General features: G+C 49.9%; 2 protein-coding genes across 3 annotated transcripts in view; one reads left to right on the forward strand and one right to left on the reverse strand.

The window, feature by feature from the left end:
• The window catches only part of ctnna1 (catenin (cadherin-associated protein), alpha 1), a 196,741-nt gene that overhangs the window by 74,296 nt on the left and 101,052 nt on the right, over positions 1 to 21,393 (reverse strand). The window lies entirely within an intron of this gene.
• Positions 17,885 to 19,882, forward strand: lrrtm2 (leucine rich repeat transmembrane neuronal 2). Its single transcript, XM_041192981.1, has 2 exons — positions 17,885 to 17,974; positions 18,253 to 19,882. Exons 1-2 carry the CDS (start codon positions 17,971 to 17,973, stop codon positions 19,803 to 19,805), a joined length of 1,557 nt encoding a protein of 518 aa, XP_041048915.1. The 5' UTR covers positions 17,885 to 17,970; the 3' UTR covers positions 19,806 to 19,882.

Raw genomic sequence — 21,393 nt, forward strand, 5'->3', positions numbered from 1 at the left:
CCGCCACACACACACTCCCCCCCGCCACACACACACACTCCCCCCCGCCACACACACACACTCCCCCCCGCCACACACACACACACACCCCCGCCACACACACACCCCCCCGCCACACACACACACCCCCGCCACACGCACACACACACCCGCCCCGCCACACACACACACACACACCCCCCCCGCCACACACACACACACACACCCCCCCCGCCACACACACACACACACACCCCCCCCGCCACACACACACACCCCCCCCGCCACACACACACACCCCCCCCGCCACACACACACACCCCCCCCCGCCACACACACACACACACACACACCCCCCCCCGCCACACACACACACACACACACACCCACCCCCCCGCCACACACACACACACACACACCCCCCCCGCCACACACACACACACGCCCCCGCCACACACACACACACGCCCCCGCCACACACACACACACACGCCCCCGCCACACACACACACACGCCCCCGCCACACACACACACACACACACGCCCCCGCCACACACACACACACACGCCCCCGCCACACACACACACGCCCCCGCCACACACACACACACACGCCCCCGCCACACACACACACACACGCCCCCGCCACACACACACACACACACCCCCGCCACACACACACACACACACCCCCGCCACACACACACACACACACACACCCCCGCCACACACACACACACCCCCGCCACACACACACACACCCCCGCCACACACACACACACCCCCGCCACACACACACACACACACACCCCCGCCACACACACACACACACACCCCCGCCACACACACACACACACACACACACACCCGCCACACAACACACACACACACACACACCCGCCACACAACACACACACACACACACACCCCCGCCACACACACACACACAACACACACACACACCCCCGCCACACAAACACACCCCCGCCACACACGCACACCCCCGCCACACACGCACACCCCCGCCACACACGCACACCCCCGCCACACACACACACACACACACGCACACCCCCGCCACACACACACACACACACACGCACACCCCCGCCACACACGCACACCCCCGCCACACACGCACACCCCCGCCACACACACACACACACACACGCACACCCCCGCCACACACACACACACACACGCACCCCCCCGCCACACACACACACACGCACCCCCCCGCCACACACACGCACCCCCCCGCCACACACACGCACCCCCCCGCCACACACACGCACCCCCCCGCCACACACACGCACCCCCCGCCACACACACGCACCCCCCCGCCACACACACGCACCCCCCCGCCACACACACGCACCCCCCCGCCACACACACGCACCCCCCCGCCACACACACGCACCCCCCCGCCACACACACGCACCCCCCCGCCACACACACGCACCCCCCCGCCACACACACGCACCCCCCCGCCACACACACGCACCCCCCCGCCACACACACGCACCCCCCCGCCACACACACGCACCCCCCCGCCACACACACGCACCCCCCCGCCACACACACGCACCCCCCCGCCACACACACGCACCCCCCCGCCACACACACACACCCCCCCGCCACACACACACACCCCCCCGCCACACACACACACCCCCCCGCCACACACACACACCCCCCCGCCACACACACACACCCCCCCGCCACACACACACACCCCCCCGCCACACACACACACCCCCCCGCCACACACACACACCCCCCCGCCACACACACACACCCCCCCGCCACACACACACACCCCCCCGCCACACACACACACCCCCCCGCCACACACACACACCCCCCCGCCACACACACACACCCCCCCGCCACACACACACACCCCCCCGCCACACACACACACCCCCCCGCCACACACACACACCCCCCCGCCACACACACACACCCCCCCGCCACACACACACACCCCCCCGCCACACACACACACCCCCCCGCCACACACACACACCCCCCCGCCACACACACACACCCCCCGCCACACACACACACCCCCCGCCACACACACACACCCCCCGCCACACACACACACCCCCCGCCACACACACACACCCCCCCGCCACACACCCCCGCCACACACACACACCCCCGCCACACACACACACACCCCCCCGCCACACACACGCACCCCCCCGCCACACACACACACCCCCCCGCCACACACACACACCCCCCCGCCACACACACACACCCCCCCGCCACACACACACACCCCCCCGCCACACACACACACCCCCCCGCCACACACACACACCCCCCCGCCACACACACACACCCCCCCGCCACACACACACACCCCCCCGCCACACACACACACCCCCCCGCCACACACACACACCCCCCCGCCACACACACACACCCCCGCCACACACACACACCCCCGCCACACACACACACCCCCGCCACACACACACACACACACACACCCCCCCGCCACACACACACACACACACCCCCGCCACACACACACACACACACCCCCGCCACACACACACCCCCCCGCCACACACACACACACACCCCCCCGCCACACACACACACCCCCCCGCCACACACACACACCGCCCCGCCACACACACACACCCCCCCGCCACACACACACACCCCCCCGCCACACACACACACCCCCCCGCCACACACACACACCCCCCCGACACACACACACACCCCCCCGACACACACACACACCCCCCCGACACACACACACACCCCCCCGACACACACACACACCCCCCCGCCACACACACACACCCCCCCGCCACACACACACACCCCCCCGCCACACACACACACACCCCCCCGCCACACACACACACACACCCCCGCCACACACACACACCCCCGCCACACACACACCCCCCCCGCCACACGCACACACACACCCCCCCCGCCACACACACACACACACACCCCCCCCGCCACACACACACACACACACCCCCGCCACACACACACACCCCCGCCACACACACACACACACCCCCCCGCCACACACACACACCCCCCCGCCACACACACACACCCCCCCGCCACACACACACACCCCCCCGCCACACACACACACCCCCCCGCCACACACACACACCCCCCCGCCACACACACACACCCCCCCGCCACACACACACACCCCCCCGACACACACACACACCCCCCCGACACACACACACACCCCCCCGACACACACACACACCCCCCCGACACACACACACACCCCCCCGCCACACACACACACCCCCCCGCCACACACACACACCCCCCCGCCACACACACACACCCCCCCGCCACACACACACACACCCCCCCGCCACACACACACACACACCCCCGCCACACACACACACACACCCCCGCCACACACACACCCCCCCGCCACACACACACACCCCCGCCACACGCACACACACACCCGCCCCGCCACACACACACACACACACCCCCCCCGCCACACACACACACACACACCCCCCCCGCCACACACACACACACACACCCCCCCCGCCACACACACACACCCCCCCCGCCACACACACACACCCCCCCCGCCACACACACACACCCCCCCCGCCACACACACACACACACACACACCCCCCCCCGCCACACACACACACACACACACACCCACCCCCCCCGCCACACACACACACACACACACCCCCCCCGCCACACACACACACACGCCCCCGCCACACACACACACACGCCCCCGCCACACACACACACACACGCCCCCGCCACACACACACACACGCCCCCGCCACACACACACACACACACACGCCCCCGCCACACACACACACACACGCCCCCGCCACACACACACACGCCCCCGCCACACACACACACACACGCCCCCGCCACACACACACACACACGCCCCCGCCACACACACACACACACACCCCCGCCACACACACACACACACACCCCCGCCACACACACACACACACACACACCCCCGCCACACACACACACACCCCCGCCACACACACACACACCCCCGCCACACACACACACACCCCCGCCACACACACACACACCCCCGCCACACACACACACACACACACCCCCGCCACACACACACACACACACACCCCCGCCACACACACACACACACACCCCCGCCACACACACACACACACACACACACACCCGCCACACAACACACACACACACACACACCCGCCACACAACACACACACACACACACACCCCCGCCACACACACACACACAACACACACACACACCCCCGCCACACAAACACACCCCCGCCACACACGCACACCCCCGCCACACACGCACACCCCCGCCACACACGCACACCCCCGCCACACACACACACACACACACGCACACCCCCGCCACACACACACACACACACACGCACACCCCCGCCACACACGCACACCCCCGCCACACACGCACACCCCCGCCACACACACACACACACACACGCACACCCCCGCCACACACACACACACACACGCACCCCCCCGCCACACACACACACACGCACCCCCCCGCCACACACACGCACCCCCCCGCCACACACACGCACCCCCCCGCCACACACACGCACCCCCCCGCCACACACACGCACCCCCCCGCCACACACACGCACCCCCCCGCCACACACACGCACCCCCCCGCCACACACACGCACCCCCCCGCCACACACACGCACCCCCCCGCCACACACACGCACCCCCCCGCCACACACACGCACCCCCCCGCCACACACACGCACCCCCCCGCCACACACACGCACCCCCCCGCCACACACACGCACCCCCCCGCCACACACACGCACCCCCCCGCCACACACACGCACCCCCCCGCCACACACACGCACCCCCCCGCCACACACACACACCCCCCCGCCACACACACACACCCCCCCGCCACACACACACACCCCCCCGCCACACACACACACCCCCCCGCCACACACACACACCCCCCCGCCACACACACACACCCCCCCGCCACACACACACACCCCCCCGCCACACACACACACCCCCCCGCCACACACACACACCCCCCCGCCACACACACACACCCCCCCGCCACACACACACACCCCCCCGCCACACACACACACCCCCCCGCCACACACACACACCCCCCCGCCACACACACACACCCCCCCGCCACACACACACACCCCCCCGCCACACACACACACCCCCCCGCCACACACACACACCCCCCCGCCACACACACACACCCCCCCGCCACACACACACACCCCCCCGCCACACACACACACCCCCCCGCCACACACACACACCCCCCCGCCACACACACACACCCCCCCGCCACACACACACACCCCCCGCCACACACACACACCCCCCCGCCACACACACACACCCCCCGCCACACACACACACCCCCCGCCACACACACACACCCCCCGCCACACACACACACCCCCCCGCCACACACACACACCCCCCGCCACACACCCCCGCCACACACACACACCCCCGCCACACACACACACACACCCCCGCCACACACACACACACACCCCCGCCACACACACACACACACACACCCCCGCCACACACACACACCCCCGCCACACACACACACACACACCCCCGCCACACACACACACACACACCCCCGCCACACACACACACACACACCCCCGCCACACACACACACACACACCCCCGCCACACACACACACACACACCCCCGCCACACACACACACACACACCCCCGCCACACACACACACACACACCCCCGCCACACACACACACCCCCGCCACACACACACACACACACCCCCCCGCCACACACACACACACACACACACCCCCGCCACACACACACACCCCCGCCACACACACACACCCCCGCCACACACACACACCCCCGCCACACACACACACCCCCGCCACACACACACACCCCCGCCACACACACACACCCCCCCGCCACACACACACACCCCCCCGCCACACACACACACCACCCCGCCACACACACACACCCCCCCGCCACACACACACACCCCCCCGCCACACACACACACCCCCCCGCCACACACACACACACACACACACCCCCCCGCCACACACACACACACACACCCCCCCGCCACACACACCCCCCCGCCACACACACCCCCCCGCCACACACACACCCCCCCGCCACACACACACCCCCCCGCCACACACACACCCCCCCGCCACACACACACCCCCCCGCCACACACACACACCCCCGCCACACACACACACCCCCGCCACACACACACACCCCCGCCACACACACACACCCCCGCCACACACACACACCCCCGCCACACACACACACCCCCGCCACACACACACACCCCCGCCACACACACACACCCCCGCCACACACACACACCCCCGCCACACACACACACCCCCGCCACACACACACACCCCCGCCACACACACACACCCCCGCCACACACACACACCCCCGCCACACACACACACCCCCGCCACACACACACACACACACACACACACACACACACACACCCCCCCCCGCCACACACACACACACACACACCCCCCGCCACACACACACACCCCCCCGCCACACACACACACACACACACCCCCCGCCACACACACACACCCCCCCCGCCACACACACACACACCCCCGCCACACACACACACACCCCCGCCACACACACACACACCCCCGCCACACACACACACCCCCCCGCCACACACACACACCCCCCCGCCACACACACACACCCCCCCGCCACACACACACACCCCCCCGCCACACACACACACCCCCCCGCCACACACACACACCCCCCCGCCACACACACACACACACCCCCGCCACACACACACACCCCCCCCGCCACACACACACACACACCCCCCCGCCACACACACACACACACACCCCCGCCACACACACACACACCCCCGCCACACACACACACCCCCGCCACACACACACACCCCCGCCACACACACACCCCCGCCACACACACACACCCCCGCCACACACACACACACCCCCGCCACACACACACACACACACACACCCCCCCCCCGCCACACACACACACACACACACCCCCCCCGCCACACACACACACACACACCCCCCCGCCACACACACACACACACCCCCGCCACACACACACACACACCCCCGCCACACACACACACACACCCCCGCCACACACACACACACACCCCCGCCACACACACACACACACCCCCGCCACACACACACACACACCCCCGCCACACACACACACACCCCCGCCACACACACACACACCCCCGCCACACACACACACACCCCCGCCACACACACACACACCCCCGCCACACACACACACACCCCCGCCACACACACACACACCCCCGCCACACACACACACACCCCCGCCACACACACACACACCCCCGCCACACACACACACACCCCCGCCACACACACACACACCCCCGCCACACACACACACACCCCCGCCACACACACACACACCCCCGCCACACACACACACACCCCCGCCACACACACACACACCCCCGCCACACACACACACCCCCCCGCCACACACACACACCCCCGCCACACACACACACCCCCGCCACACACACACACCCCCGCCACACACACACACCCCCGCCACACACACACACCCCCGCCACACACACACACCCCCGCCACACACACACACCCCCGCCACACACACACACCCCCGCCACACACACACACCCCCGCCACACACACACACACCCCCGCCACACACACACACACCCCCGCCACACACACACACACCCCGCCACACACACACACCCCCGCCACACACACACACCCCCGCCACACACACACACCCCCGCCACACACACACACCCCCGCCACACACACACACCCCCGCCACACACACACACCCCCGCCACACACACACACCCCCGCCACACACACACACCCCCGCCACACACACACACCCCTGCCACACACACACACCCCCGCCACACACACACACCCCCGCCACACACACACCCCCGCCACACACACACCCCCTCCACCCCACACACACACCCCCCCGCTACACACACGCACACCCCCACCCCACACACACACACGCACACCCCCGCCCCACACACACACACACACCCCCGCCCCACACACACACCCCCGCCCCACACACACACACACACACCCCGCCACACACACACACACACACCCCCCGCCACACACACACACACACACCCCCCGCCACACACACACACGCCACACACACCCTCGCCACACACACACACGTTTCTTCTTTCCTGTCTCTTCTAAAAACCTTGCATCCAGGAATATTTAACACCCAGTCCTGTCCTTCTTTGAGCCAGGTCTCTGTTATAGCAATAATATCATAATTCCATTTGTCAACTTCTGCTTGCAGTTCACCGGTCCTATTAATCATATTTTATTCATTCACATACATGCACATTAGCTCTGGTTTAGACTTTTCTATTTTCCTTATTCTGACTCCATCTAATGACTTACCATTGCCTAATCTAATTCTCTCAAACTCTCCAAGTATTCTATCCACCTTGATGCAACTCTCTGATATATCCTCGTTATCAGTTGATACTTCACTACTTCCCACTGCCAGTTTTTCTCCGCTGCACACAATTTCCCCCCAGGTTCCCATCATCTGCCAATCTAGTTTAAACTCTCAACAGCACTAGCAAACCTCACCATGAGGACACTAATCCCAACCCTGTTAACGTGTACTCGTCCTTCTTGTACAAGTCCCACCTGCCTCAGAGCCAATCCCAATGCCTCAGAAATCTAAAGCCCTCCCTCCTACTCCATTTCTTCAGCCATGTGTTGAATTGCTCAATCTTCCTATTCTTATGCTCAAATCCTGATATTACTGCTCAAGGTCCTGCTTTTTAATTACCTTCCTAACTCCCCAAAATCTGCTTTCAGGACCTCATCCCTTTTTCTACCTATGTCATTGGTCCCAGTGTAGACCACAACCTCTGGCTGCTCACCCTACCCAATAAAAACACCTACATTGAAAAGGGTAGGTGGTGAAGGGCTGAAAGATGCCTCAGATGAGAGGATAATAAGGAAGAAAGCAGAACAAAACACATTAGTCTTACAAATTAGGAAGCTGAAGATAAACAAAGGTCTAGCCTACAATGATTTTCATCCATAGGTATTTACGAAGTTTACTAAAACTTCAAATCATCTTATCCATATTGTTCAAAGCTTGCTGGAATCGGAAAGCATCCCAATGGATTGGGATGTCACAAAAAAATCCCCACTTATAAGGAAAGGGCAAGGGATGCACACAAATTACAAACTTGAGAGTTTCAACTCAATTCTTGTAGAAGTGCGCATGGCTTTGGTTGGTTTTGGTCTCCATATTACAAGAACCATTTAAAAAGTATGGAAAACACCATGAAGAGGACTATGAGGATGATTCTTGAAAGTTAGAGCTTAAGTCGTACAGCCTAAGTTACGAAGAACACTAGACTCCCTGACAATTTTACTTACTGAAGAAAAGGATTGAAGATAGGAGTGAGAGAAGGAATTGATTGTAGGCATTTTCTTCTTCTATGGGGTACAGGATTCAAGGATTAAGGGTCACTGTTTAAATTTTATTACGAAAAGTAACATGAAAAAAATTGCTTAAATTTTCTATTTTATAAAATAAAACAGCAATATAATTGTGGGGCAGATTACCAGTCTGTACAAATAGATGCTGTAAAAGTAGGACAGTTAAGTCAAATGTTAGTTCCAGAACCGAAATCAGGAAACTAATGGTTGGTTTGGAAAACTAAGCCGCAATGGTCTTCCCCTACCCAAAACACTACCATATTAAAAGCAGCTGGAATTTAAATGTTATTTAGTTCTAGAGTAGCTTGTGGAGAAAAAGCAATGTATTTTTCTGCTCCCTTTATAATATAGTAGTGCTGCTGATAACAGCTGGTGATTTTGGTATTAGTGTTGTATACATGTACCCCAGCAGTAAAAAATACCAATTTAATAAATAGCTTGCTCTGCACCCCATGCTTTTTGGTTAGGGACAAGCTGAATGCATAGCCTCCTTATATAGCTAAGTGATGTGATTAATACCTTGCTGGTGTGTACAGATCTTCCCCAGCCAGTGCGGAAAGCCCATGAGCTAAAAAAAAGTGGTGATCGTGACTTTTAAAACAGCTCATTTTTACTAGCACTGAAATTTAATTGCCTCTGGACAGACTGCAAATAAGGAATCCTCCAAAGCTTTGGTTAATTGCATCTTCTAATCTGAAGGGAGTATTACACTTTATTTAATCCGATCTAACTCGGTCTTCCTTTCTGCACATCATGACATTTTTCTTATTTTACTTAGATCTCCCCATCTTATTGGCCTCATTCTTCTCCAACCAACTTAGTCTAATAAGCATCAAAAATGGGCAACAGCAACACACCTAGCCTACTAGCTAACCCTGGTTTAGGAGAGATAGAAATAACTCAAAAAAGTGTAAAATTCATCTAGTGCATTGGTACTGTGTCATCACTTCAATGGTCATGGTTCAACATACCCAGTGGAACATTCTAGATTAGGGCAGAATGCCCAGTTTCTTAATTATGTGCACTAGTGCTTTTATGTTTGCTGCTGTATTATTTGAATCAATATCAAATATAAGGATTTGTCAAAATTTTGAATTTATGTTAAAATATAACCAGCTATAAACACTGCACATGTTACCTGAGGATAGATCGCAAGATATTATGTAAACAGCCCACATTATCTCAAGAGTCAGTAACAACAGGTTGCTTAATAAAGACATAAAACAATTTTGGAGACTTTCTTCCCTAGAAAACTGATTTATGGGCTCAACATGTGTTGACTGAATCCAAAAACAGTTAGCAATGCTTACTGTTATATAACTATTCAAGAAGCAGTTAAACGTCAAAGGGAAAAGCACAGGTACCATTTTCAATAAGTATGCTATTTGTGATCAAAAATAAAATGAACTAATGTAACCATGGATTCATTAAATTCACTACTTAGAGATAAAGGAATACAGTACCACTACAAATTTACATTTAGATTGCTGAGTCATCTGATAACATGGTTGTTCCAAGATCAAGGTGAATGGACTTAGTCTGAAGCCATTTGTCCAGTGTCGCAGCCTACTGCACATTATGATGTCACTGAAGCAGCTTTATATCTAGGGAAAACAAACTCAAAATCCAAACCAATTAAGTTTACCATCCAATATACATATTCTTAGCTGGTTACTTTATTTTATTAAAAGAGCATACTGAGGAAAATATATGACTGGGAACTTTACTTCCTCTTGAATATACTGATATTGATGCTCTTCAGAAGAGTCACCACTTGTTGACTCACAGCTCAAAAAACTTAGGAAGTGATCAAAACCCATGTTATGCAAAATTAGTTCTGAATTATAATTTTGTTAGTTATTTTCAATCATCTCTCCAGAAACATTACTCCACCAAATACTCATCGCAATCTAAAGTTACTTCAGGTCTAATTATAGCTATTTATGTGAATGTAACAGTGTGCTATTACTATATTTGCCAGTATCTGTTACACATTCATTTGTTTTGAAGTTAAACTGGGGAGTAGAGAGAACTCTCTATACTCTAAGATTGTCAACTACAAACAGTATAAATTCCATTTAAAATTGACTTCAGGGCTACATCGTAGGCATCACAGCAAAAGGGAAACTAGACGTTGAACAGTAAATCTGATGGTAACAAAGCTTACTGAAGTAGAAATGTAGCATTGAAGCTTATGAATGACAACTATACAAAACATTAGAAGGCAATACCCATTTTAGGAGAAAATTAAATTAACTCAAGGATAGATTTTATAATCAAGCACATCAACTTAATTTCAAATTAACTATTCAAAAAAACTAGCTAGAATACACAGGGACCTTAGATTATGACTTTGGTGAACTTTGATGATGCATCTTGCTATTACTGTGTTTGTGTGAGATTTACACAGCTGCAATGGTGTTGAAATGCAACTTTAAAGCAAACACACATGCGAATTTTGTGCATCACACCCAGACTTAATTTACATTCGTTTGTTGTTGATACACAGAGATCAGATGCACCAGAAAATTTGGCATAGACCATTACTGCCTCTAATCATGCACTGACAATCTTATTGAAGAAAACAAGCCTTCAAAGTATAACAATGGAGAAGGCGGCCAACACATACACACCAATGGAACAAAAATCTACTTAAAATTTGTTTAAAAATGAGAATTAGAGCATAAAAATGTATTGGGAACATTTCATGAAGCTAAGGAATAAACAAACATCTGCCTTCTGCTTGAAATAACTTAGCATTCAAACATGACCAAGGAGTGCAAACTGCATCAGACTTATAATACCAGTAAACAGCAGCAAGCATCAGTATACAGTATATTGTCCAGCTGCCCCTTCACTCAGCTCTCACATTCTAGATTCTGTTATGCAAGAAAGTTGCACACAAAACAAATATATGTTTACATCAAAAGCCAGCAAGTGCGAAGACACCTGGTTTTCAATGGTATTTGCATATCCAAGAATATGAGAAACCACAAACATATGTGCGCAAAGATAAACTGCAAAATATTCCACGGCTTAAACTTTTAAGTATAATTACTTTATAATCAATTGCTGCTTTTAACTGGGGCTCCAAGACTCAAATGGAATTGCAATGTAAAATATGTTCATAAAATTAACTACATATACCACCATCTGTTAGTGCAGTTAGCACTAATGCTGTGAGTACCTTCTTGCATACTACTTTATGATCTGGGTTGTTGCGTGCTAGCCTGATACAACATTTGGCTAGTGCTGCAGTGAATGTTTAGTGGTACCGTTGTAGCACTGCACTGCTAACAATGCAAGTAATAACACATCTTGTACCAGGAACTCTGCTGTTAATGTTCCTGGACATTTAATATTTATTAGGCTTTGGCTTCCAAAAAAAAACTTTGCATTATAGAAATGAATTTATACTGGAATAACTTTAAATGTTCAAAGCTCGACTTGAGGGGCATAGTGCAAGATATGTTGTTCATTCAACATCACAATGGGAAATCCTCCACAAAATCATGTATCCAAAACGTTTGTTGCAAATGAATACAAGTTTTGTTTGTTCTGCCAGAATCTTTGGACATGTCTAAATGCCTTTGTTTTACGTCACAATTGAAGCAGCATCAGGATAACAATGAGAAATGGGGGTAGGAACCCAATCTAAATGCTGGCCAGTAAAACAAAATGTTGCCAATAAAGGTACGAAATTCTGGAAACATGCAAAGATAAGTCAGGCAGCATCTGCGGGTAGAGGAAGAAGTGGGTTGATAGCCGTCTATCAGAACCCTTGTTTTTAAATAAGGGCCAGTTCTGGTTTTTAAAATGGCTAGCCAAAGACTTTGTTTGCAGTTTTCATTTATAGACTACTTGATTCTTCAATATCTAGCACAAGTGTGAATATTCTCAGGCGACAGTTTTTCCCATTATTTAATTGATTTTTTGAAGGACTTTGAATTTGCTCAAGTAGTGTTGATGGAGCACAAGAACTTGTTTCTTCTCATTTGTTTCTCCAAGTCTGTGCTTGCAATAACCATAAGGAGGATTTCCTGTGCACCCCCTCCCACCTTTTCAATTGTAATATTATTGGTTTAAATTGTGATGGTTTTAGTGGATATGTAGTCACTTTTAAATTTGTAAAAAAAAACAATTCATTTTTGATTTCCATGCATTAATCTATACCTGACTAGGTAACCTTGTATCCTACTCATTTTTCACCATATTGCCCTTAAACTAGGAAAATAGAGCTTTGCATCTTCCCCTGATGCCAAGGCCTCTGTTGGAAATTTGCTCTCATATTTGAATTACCAATGAAAGTCTTACTTCAATACTAAGCAGTCTACAAAATTACTATAAAAACAAAAAAACTGCGGATGCTGGAAATCCAAAACAAAAACAGAATTACCTGGAAAAACTCAGCAGGTCTGGCAGCATCGGCGGAGAAGAAAAGAGTTGACGTTTCGAGTCCTCATGACCCTTCGACAGAACTTGAGTTCGAGTCCTGGACTCGAACTCAAGTTCTGTCGAAGGGTCATGAGGACTCGAAACGTCAACTCTTTTCTTCTCCGCCGATGCTGCCAGACCTGCTGAGTTTTTCCAGGTAATTCTGTTTTTGTTTTACAAAATTACTATGTCTGATAAAATTCTTCTTGGAACTTTTCAAAAAAACTAATAAACAAAATTAATGACCAAGAAATATCTTGCATTTGGCTTGGGACACTTATCTATGAATCAAATATAAACTAAAGCTGTATGGTGACATTCTCCCAAAGAGGTGCTGGCAATATTTATAGGTATTGTTACAGTGAAAACATCCCTACTTTTCTGCACTCAAAACGAGGTTGTCAAAGTATAAGAGAACTTTCTCTTTATATAGCGTTTTTCACAAACTCAGACATCTGGAAGTCCTTTATAGCCAGCTAATTCTTGCTGCCATGCCCGCTGTCCTCAGAGGGAACCACAGCCTTTCGGCTTCACTCCAACCAGCTCTGCTCGCCAGACTCAGCAGCAAAGCCTCCGGCCTGGAGATCGGCACCGTGGAGTCAGTGATTGGATTCAGCGTAATGCCTGCTGTGACTCTGATTCCTGCATCCTGGTTTCTGCCTCACATTAAGAGCTACAAGAAGCAGGAGTGTCCGCAGCCTGACCAAGAAACCAAAGCTCAAACTTTAACACTCCATTCTCTCTCCCCTTGAGCTGTCTCTCTGGAGATCAACATTCCACCTGTCTCTCTCAGAACCATTTTTTACTGCAATGTTAAACATTTTCTTTGACACTTGATGCTGTAGCTACAGTTACAATAAAGCTTATTTAAAAATGTAAAAAAAAGTCTAGCCACCATTGTAATGCAGGGAATGACAGCAGCTAATTCGGATGCAGCAGGGTTACACAAACAGCAATGAGATAAATGACCATATGGTCTGTTTTTTGATGGTATTGATGGAGAGATAAATATCGTTTACCATATAAGAACTGCCTTGCTCTCCTTCAAAGACTGCTATGGCATTGTCTATGCTCATCTGACAAGACACAAGTGTAATTCAAAACAAAAACAAAAATAAAAAGTCATAAGGACTCGAAACATTAACTGTGTTCCTCTTCGCAGATGCTGTCAGACCTGCTGAGTTTTTCCAGGTATTTTTATTTTTGTTTTGGATTTCCAGCATCTGCAGTTTTTTGCTTTTACATAAGTGTAATTCATTCAAATGATAGCACCCCTGACAATGTAGCGCTTCCTAGGTCCTCCACTGACATGTCAAATTATGTTCTCCAGTTATTGGAGTGGGGCGTAAACCTACAACCTTCAAACCCTGTTACCACTGAGCCAAGACAAAAGCCTTTACTTTAAACATACATTTCAGAAGTCTAAACAATGTTTATGAGGATTTTTTTTTAAAAACAAAGGAAAAGCCAACTTTTTTGTTTGAAGTGATCCAGAATTAGAAAATTGAGTCAATTGTGGCTGCGGCAGTTGTGCCGCTGACTTTGTCCTAAACTCTAGAATTTTTTCCCGATACCTCTCTGCCTCTCTTTCTCCTTTTAAGGTGTTCCTTAAAACTTAACTCTTTGACCAAGCGTTCGGTCACCTGTCCCAATTTGTTCATACATGGCTCAATGTAAAGTTCTCCATGAAAGTGCTTTTTACTACTTTAAAGTGCTTATAAATAAAAGTTGTTGTTTGTTGTGTAGGAAAGGATTCCTTTAGAGCAATTTCATGTCTAACTGATTATTACAAGACAGATATGGTATACTTTTCAGGAACACGGTGACTTTAAATAAGTGCAGTTAAACATTCTAGGAAGCTGAGATATTTTAACCATTGTTCCCACAGAAAGCAGTATGTTTGAAGTAATCTATATGGATTTTAGCAATGCTTTTGACAAATTCCCAAGTGACTGGTTTGTTAGAAAGTAAAAGTCCACAGGATCGAAGGGAAAGTGGCAAGTTGAACCTAAAACTAACTCAGTGGCAGGAAGCAAAGGATAAGACACAAAAAGCCAATGGTCTCCTTCTGTGAAGTATATTTTCTATGTTTCTATGGCATAAATGAAGACTTCAATAGTTAAAAGCTGTACAGTTTAGAAACATGCCAACACCCTGAATCAACTTGGGAGAATGAGAAAAGAACTAAAATTGATACAAATACGTTGATCGGTTGATCTTGAAACAGGATTTTGAATAGTAATTTTTCAAGGGTTCATTCAGTTTATTCATTATGTTGCTTGCCTAGAAAACAGAACTCAATCTGTGGTTTGTTCTGTCTTAGTCCAACCCAACCAAGACACAGTAGAGGCATCACAATTGACTTTAACACCTTGGGTTAGGGAGGTCAGGAGAAAAGACAAATATCAGCCAAAGTTCCAAATAACTATGCAGTGACCTTTGCTGAAAGTGAACTTGCAATTATTAGGATAGGACAAGATTGGGTTTGGTTGTGACACAGTCTGTGGTCTAACTCCCTGCCATGGTTACGCACATGACTATGATCACTATGGTAAGTAGCAAAGTATGATATATGCCTGCTAAATTTTATACACGCATGGAATTAGAATTGGGATGGGTGGCAAAAGAGTAAAAAAAAAGTGTACGTAAGCGCATTTCTTTGCCAGTGTATTAAAAATCTAAATACATACTGTGTTACACTCCAATGTAAAATTAGCTGACAGGACATATAAACATGCTAGTGAGCACAAGCATTTCTACAAGAGGAACGAATACATGAATTAAGTCTATATCTTCAAGTTATAGACTTAAGTCAAAATCTTACATGCGGCCACCTTAAAACCATTTTGCCCCAATCTTTTCAATATTTTGAAACCGATGTATACTAAGATTACAAGGAGGGGGAAAATACTATTTTCATGAAACCAGATAAAAATGTATTCAAAGCAATAATTCTTCATTCTTTTATCTTTAGGAACACTTATTTATTAATAGTCCAGTCTACAATTCAAAAAGCACCCATAGATTAAAAATAGGTACAAATTGTAGAATTAAAGTTCTATTCAATTTTATATTCAGATCAGATGACTTATACCTGAAAGCAGCATTTTGTGACAGCTATTTTATTTATCATAGCTATTTGCTTCCTAGAGGTACAACAGGAACAACAATGAATAAGGATCGGCTATAATTCTATTGATAGGTATGACTCTAGACAAATATTATATCCAGTACTTCCCCTTTTATTTATTAGTCATTTTCGATGCTTCAGTGTTGGTTTCATCCAATTTGCAGACTGTATGCAGCATGAAGCTCATCATCATGCTACTGAAAAGCCTGAAAACATTGCACGTCACAAGCTTACGCCAGCCTGCCACCAATCTGCAAGTCTGCGCTCTTGCAGCACCAGCACAGTTCTCCTTTCCAAAGAAGCTTTCAGTCAATGTGTTCGCACCGCTAGCTAGTCTCTGCACAAGTACTTCATTACCATCAACAAGTTAAGGACAGGACCACCAGCTGTGCAGGCGAAGGTTTGGGCTTCAATTAAGCAATTGAATGGACAAGTGAAGGAAATGTTTGTTTTCATTCAGTCTCAAGAAACATTTCTATAGTCCTAAGCCAGTGGAAATCAAAGCAGGGCAAGGGCAAAGCTTTAGGAGGAAACGTTACAGCTGGGATAGGTGAAGATTTGTTATGGCATTTTTCTTTTTGCTTCCAACTGGAATACTCGCCATTGTCTTATGTGAAAGGAAATAGAAATCCTTTTTGTGTCGCGTCTTTTCAAAAGCTGCCTCTTCCACTGGAACTTCTTTCCAGCTCACTGCTCGAGGAGTCTGAACAGAAGGATAGTTGAATGCAGTCTCCAATGTTCAGAAAAGAATGGGTAAGTGTTTTCTTTTTAAATAGGATTCTCAAAACCCAGATGGGAGGGGAACACAGGGGCTGTAGTGATGGAGGGGGGAGGAGGAGCAAATTACTTAGCTCGTTGGAAACGTATAGAATGTTTTCCCCTTTTGAAAACAAAAATCACGTCTGACAATTCTATCATCGCTAGCTGCAACAGCTTTAGTGGGGGAGGGGGATGAAGCACCTAAATCACCATATATGATGGACTGTTTAGGCTAGAAACCTAAATGAATTTCATTTGATTGCCACCTACAGGTTTGCATTCGAAGTGGCCATTGGGGGGGCCAACAACGGTGGCATTGTGTGTGATGAGCATGTTGTTGAAAATGCTGCCTGCCTCAGGCACAGCATGTCCACAAAAATGCAGATGCGAGGAGCTGCTCTTTTACTGTGATTCCCAAGGTTTTCAAGGAGTACCCGATAATGTCTCCCACGGGTCTATAGGCTTGTCGCTCAGGCACAATAGTTTTGATGAACTGCAAAATGATCAGTTTACAAGCTACAGCCAACTTACGTGGCTCTATTTAGATCATAACCAGATTACTGTTATTCAAGCGGATGCCTTCCAAGGACTATATAAACTCAAAGAATTAATCCTCAGCTACAACAGGATTGTACGACTGGCAAATACTACATTCAGCCAGCTGATTAACTTGCAGAACCTGGACCTGTCATTTAATCAAATTACTTCTCTGCAACCAGAACAATTCCACAGCTTACGGAAACTTCAAACACTGCACCTACGTTCAAATTCACTAAGGACCATTCCTATAAGGGTTTTCTGGGACTGCCGAAGCCTGGAGTTTTTGGATATAAGCAACAATCGCTTGCGAAGCCTGGCTCGTAATGGTTTTGCAGGATTAATCAAACTCAAGGAGCTTCACTTAGAGCACAACCAGCTGACAAAGATTAATTTTGCTCATTTCCCTCGGCTGATCAGTCTCCAAACACTATTTTTACAGTGGAACAAAATTAGTATCCTGTTATGTGGAATGGAATGGACTTGGGACACACTGGAAAAGCTTGATGTAACTGGAAATGAGATTAGAACAATTGAGCCTCATGTTTTCCTTACAATGCCAAACCTAAAGATACTTCTGATGGATTCAAACAAGCTCACCGCACTGGATGGCCAGGTTGTTAACTCGTGGAAATCTCTAACTCACATCGGTCTTTCTAGTAACATGTGGGTTTGTAACAAAAATATCTGTGCCCTGGCCGCCTGGCTAAGCAATTTCCAAGGTCGATGGGAGAACTCAATGGTTTGTGCTAGCCCAGAGCACACACAAGGCGAGGACATTTTAGATGCTGTTCATGGATTTCAAATCTGCAGCAATCTTTCAGCAACCACCACACAAATAATCACTGGCTATACAGACTCTACACAGCAGTCGGAAACTACTGAATACGTAACAGAATCAATGTCTACCGACTCCAGTACAGAGGATATTGAAAATCCAACTATAGAAACAACTGCTGAAGACTTCCTTGAGCCCGATAATACTCTCTTTACTCACAGGATAATAACTGGAACAATGGCTCTATTGTTCTCCTTTTTCCTCATTATCCTTGTGGTGTACATTTCACGGAAATGCTGCCCTCCTACCCTAAGACGTATAAGGCACTGCTCCATGATGCAACACCGGAGGCAGATGCGCCACCAAGCCAGGCAGCCCATGGCAGATTTATCTACACAAGTACCCTATAATGAATATGAGCCCACCCATGAGGAAGGCGCACTGGTGATCATAAATGGTTACGGACAATGCAAATGTCAGCAGCTGCCTTATAAAGAATGTGAAGTATAAATTACTGAGCTCATGTAACCAACATACAGTTTAGGAAATGGGAAATCTGTGAGTAAAATGCTTTCAACTTTTAACTACAGAACTGAACTTTAATATTTTTTATTTGCAGAATAAAGTTACCAAAATTCTGGCACTGGCTCTCTTACTCTAAATTGTACCCAATGCTGTGGATGAAAGTCAGCCTAGTTTTCTCAATCTGGATTTGCATCATGCCATACGAGCTAAATTTATTTTTGTAATAACTATTTTATTTGTCAGTGGAAGAAATTACTTGAGTAATGGTTTTACAACACAAATAATTTAAAAAAAAACTTTTTTAAAAAAAGGAATTACCTTAGTTATGCTAAGCTATGCTAAGTGAGTTAGACAGTCTGTCACTAAAGATCAAACATCCTATTGGCTCATGTCTTTGGCATCCTCTCTTCATAAAAAAAAATGAAAAGACCTTTAGATAAGCCAGCTACTGTAAGTTATTAAATAAAATGGGCTCATTTTGAAATCATGCCCAAACTGTTTCAAAAGATAGAAATCAGAAGGAATTAAGGGTGAGCTATGTTTTTAATGCCAAGACTGAAACAAGGTTTGAGTTTTTTTTATTGACAAGGTATGTGAAGTTTTTGCTCAATCAGATCAGCGCATTTTACAATGAAGCACATTAAGACAGTTAACAGATAGCTCTGCTTTCATAGAAATTGTTTGTGAAATCCACTCATTGTACAATAAATTTTGCTCTTCAACCTTGAATAAAAAGATAAATTTAAAAAGGTCAAATACTATGACCCAGGGATCATAAAATATTCCAGCTGATCTGCACTTCATACTTTCAGAAGAACATCTTGCTTTAAGTTGACTGTTAAAATCATTGCCACATAAAAGAAATTTAGCTGCAGGTTAGCAAATGGTCAGTGTCCACATGGAAGACTAAAGTAAGCAATTACATACAGCAATGTTCAATTGGTTGATTCAAAGTACAAGCTACTGCAGGGACTTCAAACAAATTACAAAAAACATGCCCTAGTGGACAAATTAACATGTTACAGAAATATAGTACACAATCAACCCTCCACATCAGTTAAAAATTATTTTATCAACTTAATGTACTGTTGTCTGCCCAGGAAAGAATGACAGCATATGGGAATTACACGGAATTTCTGTTGCTCTGAAGCAACTTAGATATATTGTATAACAACCAGGAGTGGGCAGAAATATGAAAAGGTAGTAGACTGCAAATATAGACAAATAAATCTATAAAACAAAGGAAGATATATGTTACTGACTACTCTCTTTCATGCATGCTGTTGTCCAGAAATCTAGGCTCAGTTATACCATCAACTGCTATACCCCAGCATTCAAATAAAGTCCGACTCTGCCTCCAAAATACAAGAGAACAAAAGCTAGAGTAGGCACAAAGTCAAAGCAAGCATAAGCTTGTAGAGCAGAAGGCAGGAAACAAGGATCACCAGGCACCAGAAAGAACTTAAGAATGTTGAGCAGGAAAAGGAACATGTGTTAAACGGTGGATGCACAAGCTATAACTTAAGGTTTCAAATTAAATGTAACATTAATTTTGTAGTACAATGCTGCCCCC

The sequence above is a fragment of the Carcharodon carcharias genome, chromosome 8 (assembly GCF_017639515.1).
Source record: "Carcharodon carcharias isolate sCarCar2 chromosome 8, sCarCar2.pri, whole genome shotgun sequence".
Classification (NCBI taxonomy): Eukaryota; Metazoa; Chordata; class Chondrichthyes; order Lamniformes; family Lamnidae; genus Carcharodon; species Carcharodon carcharias.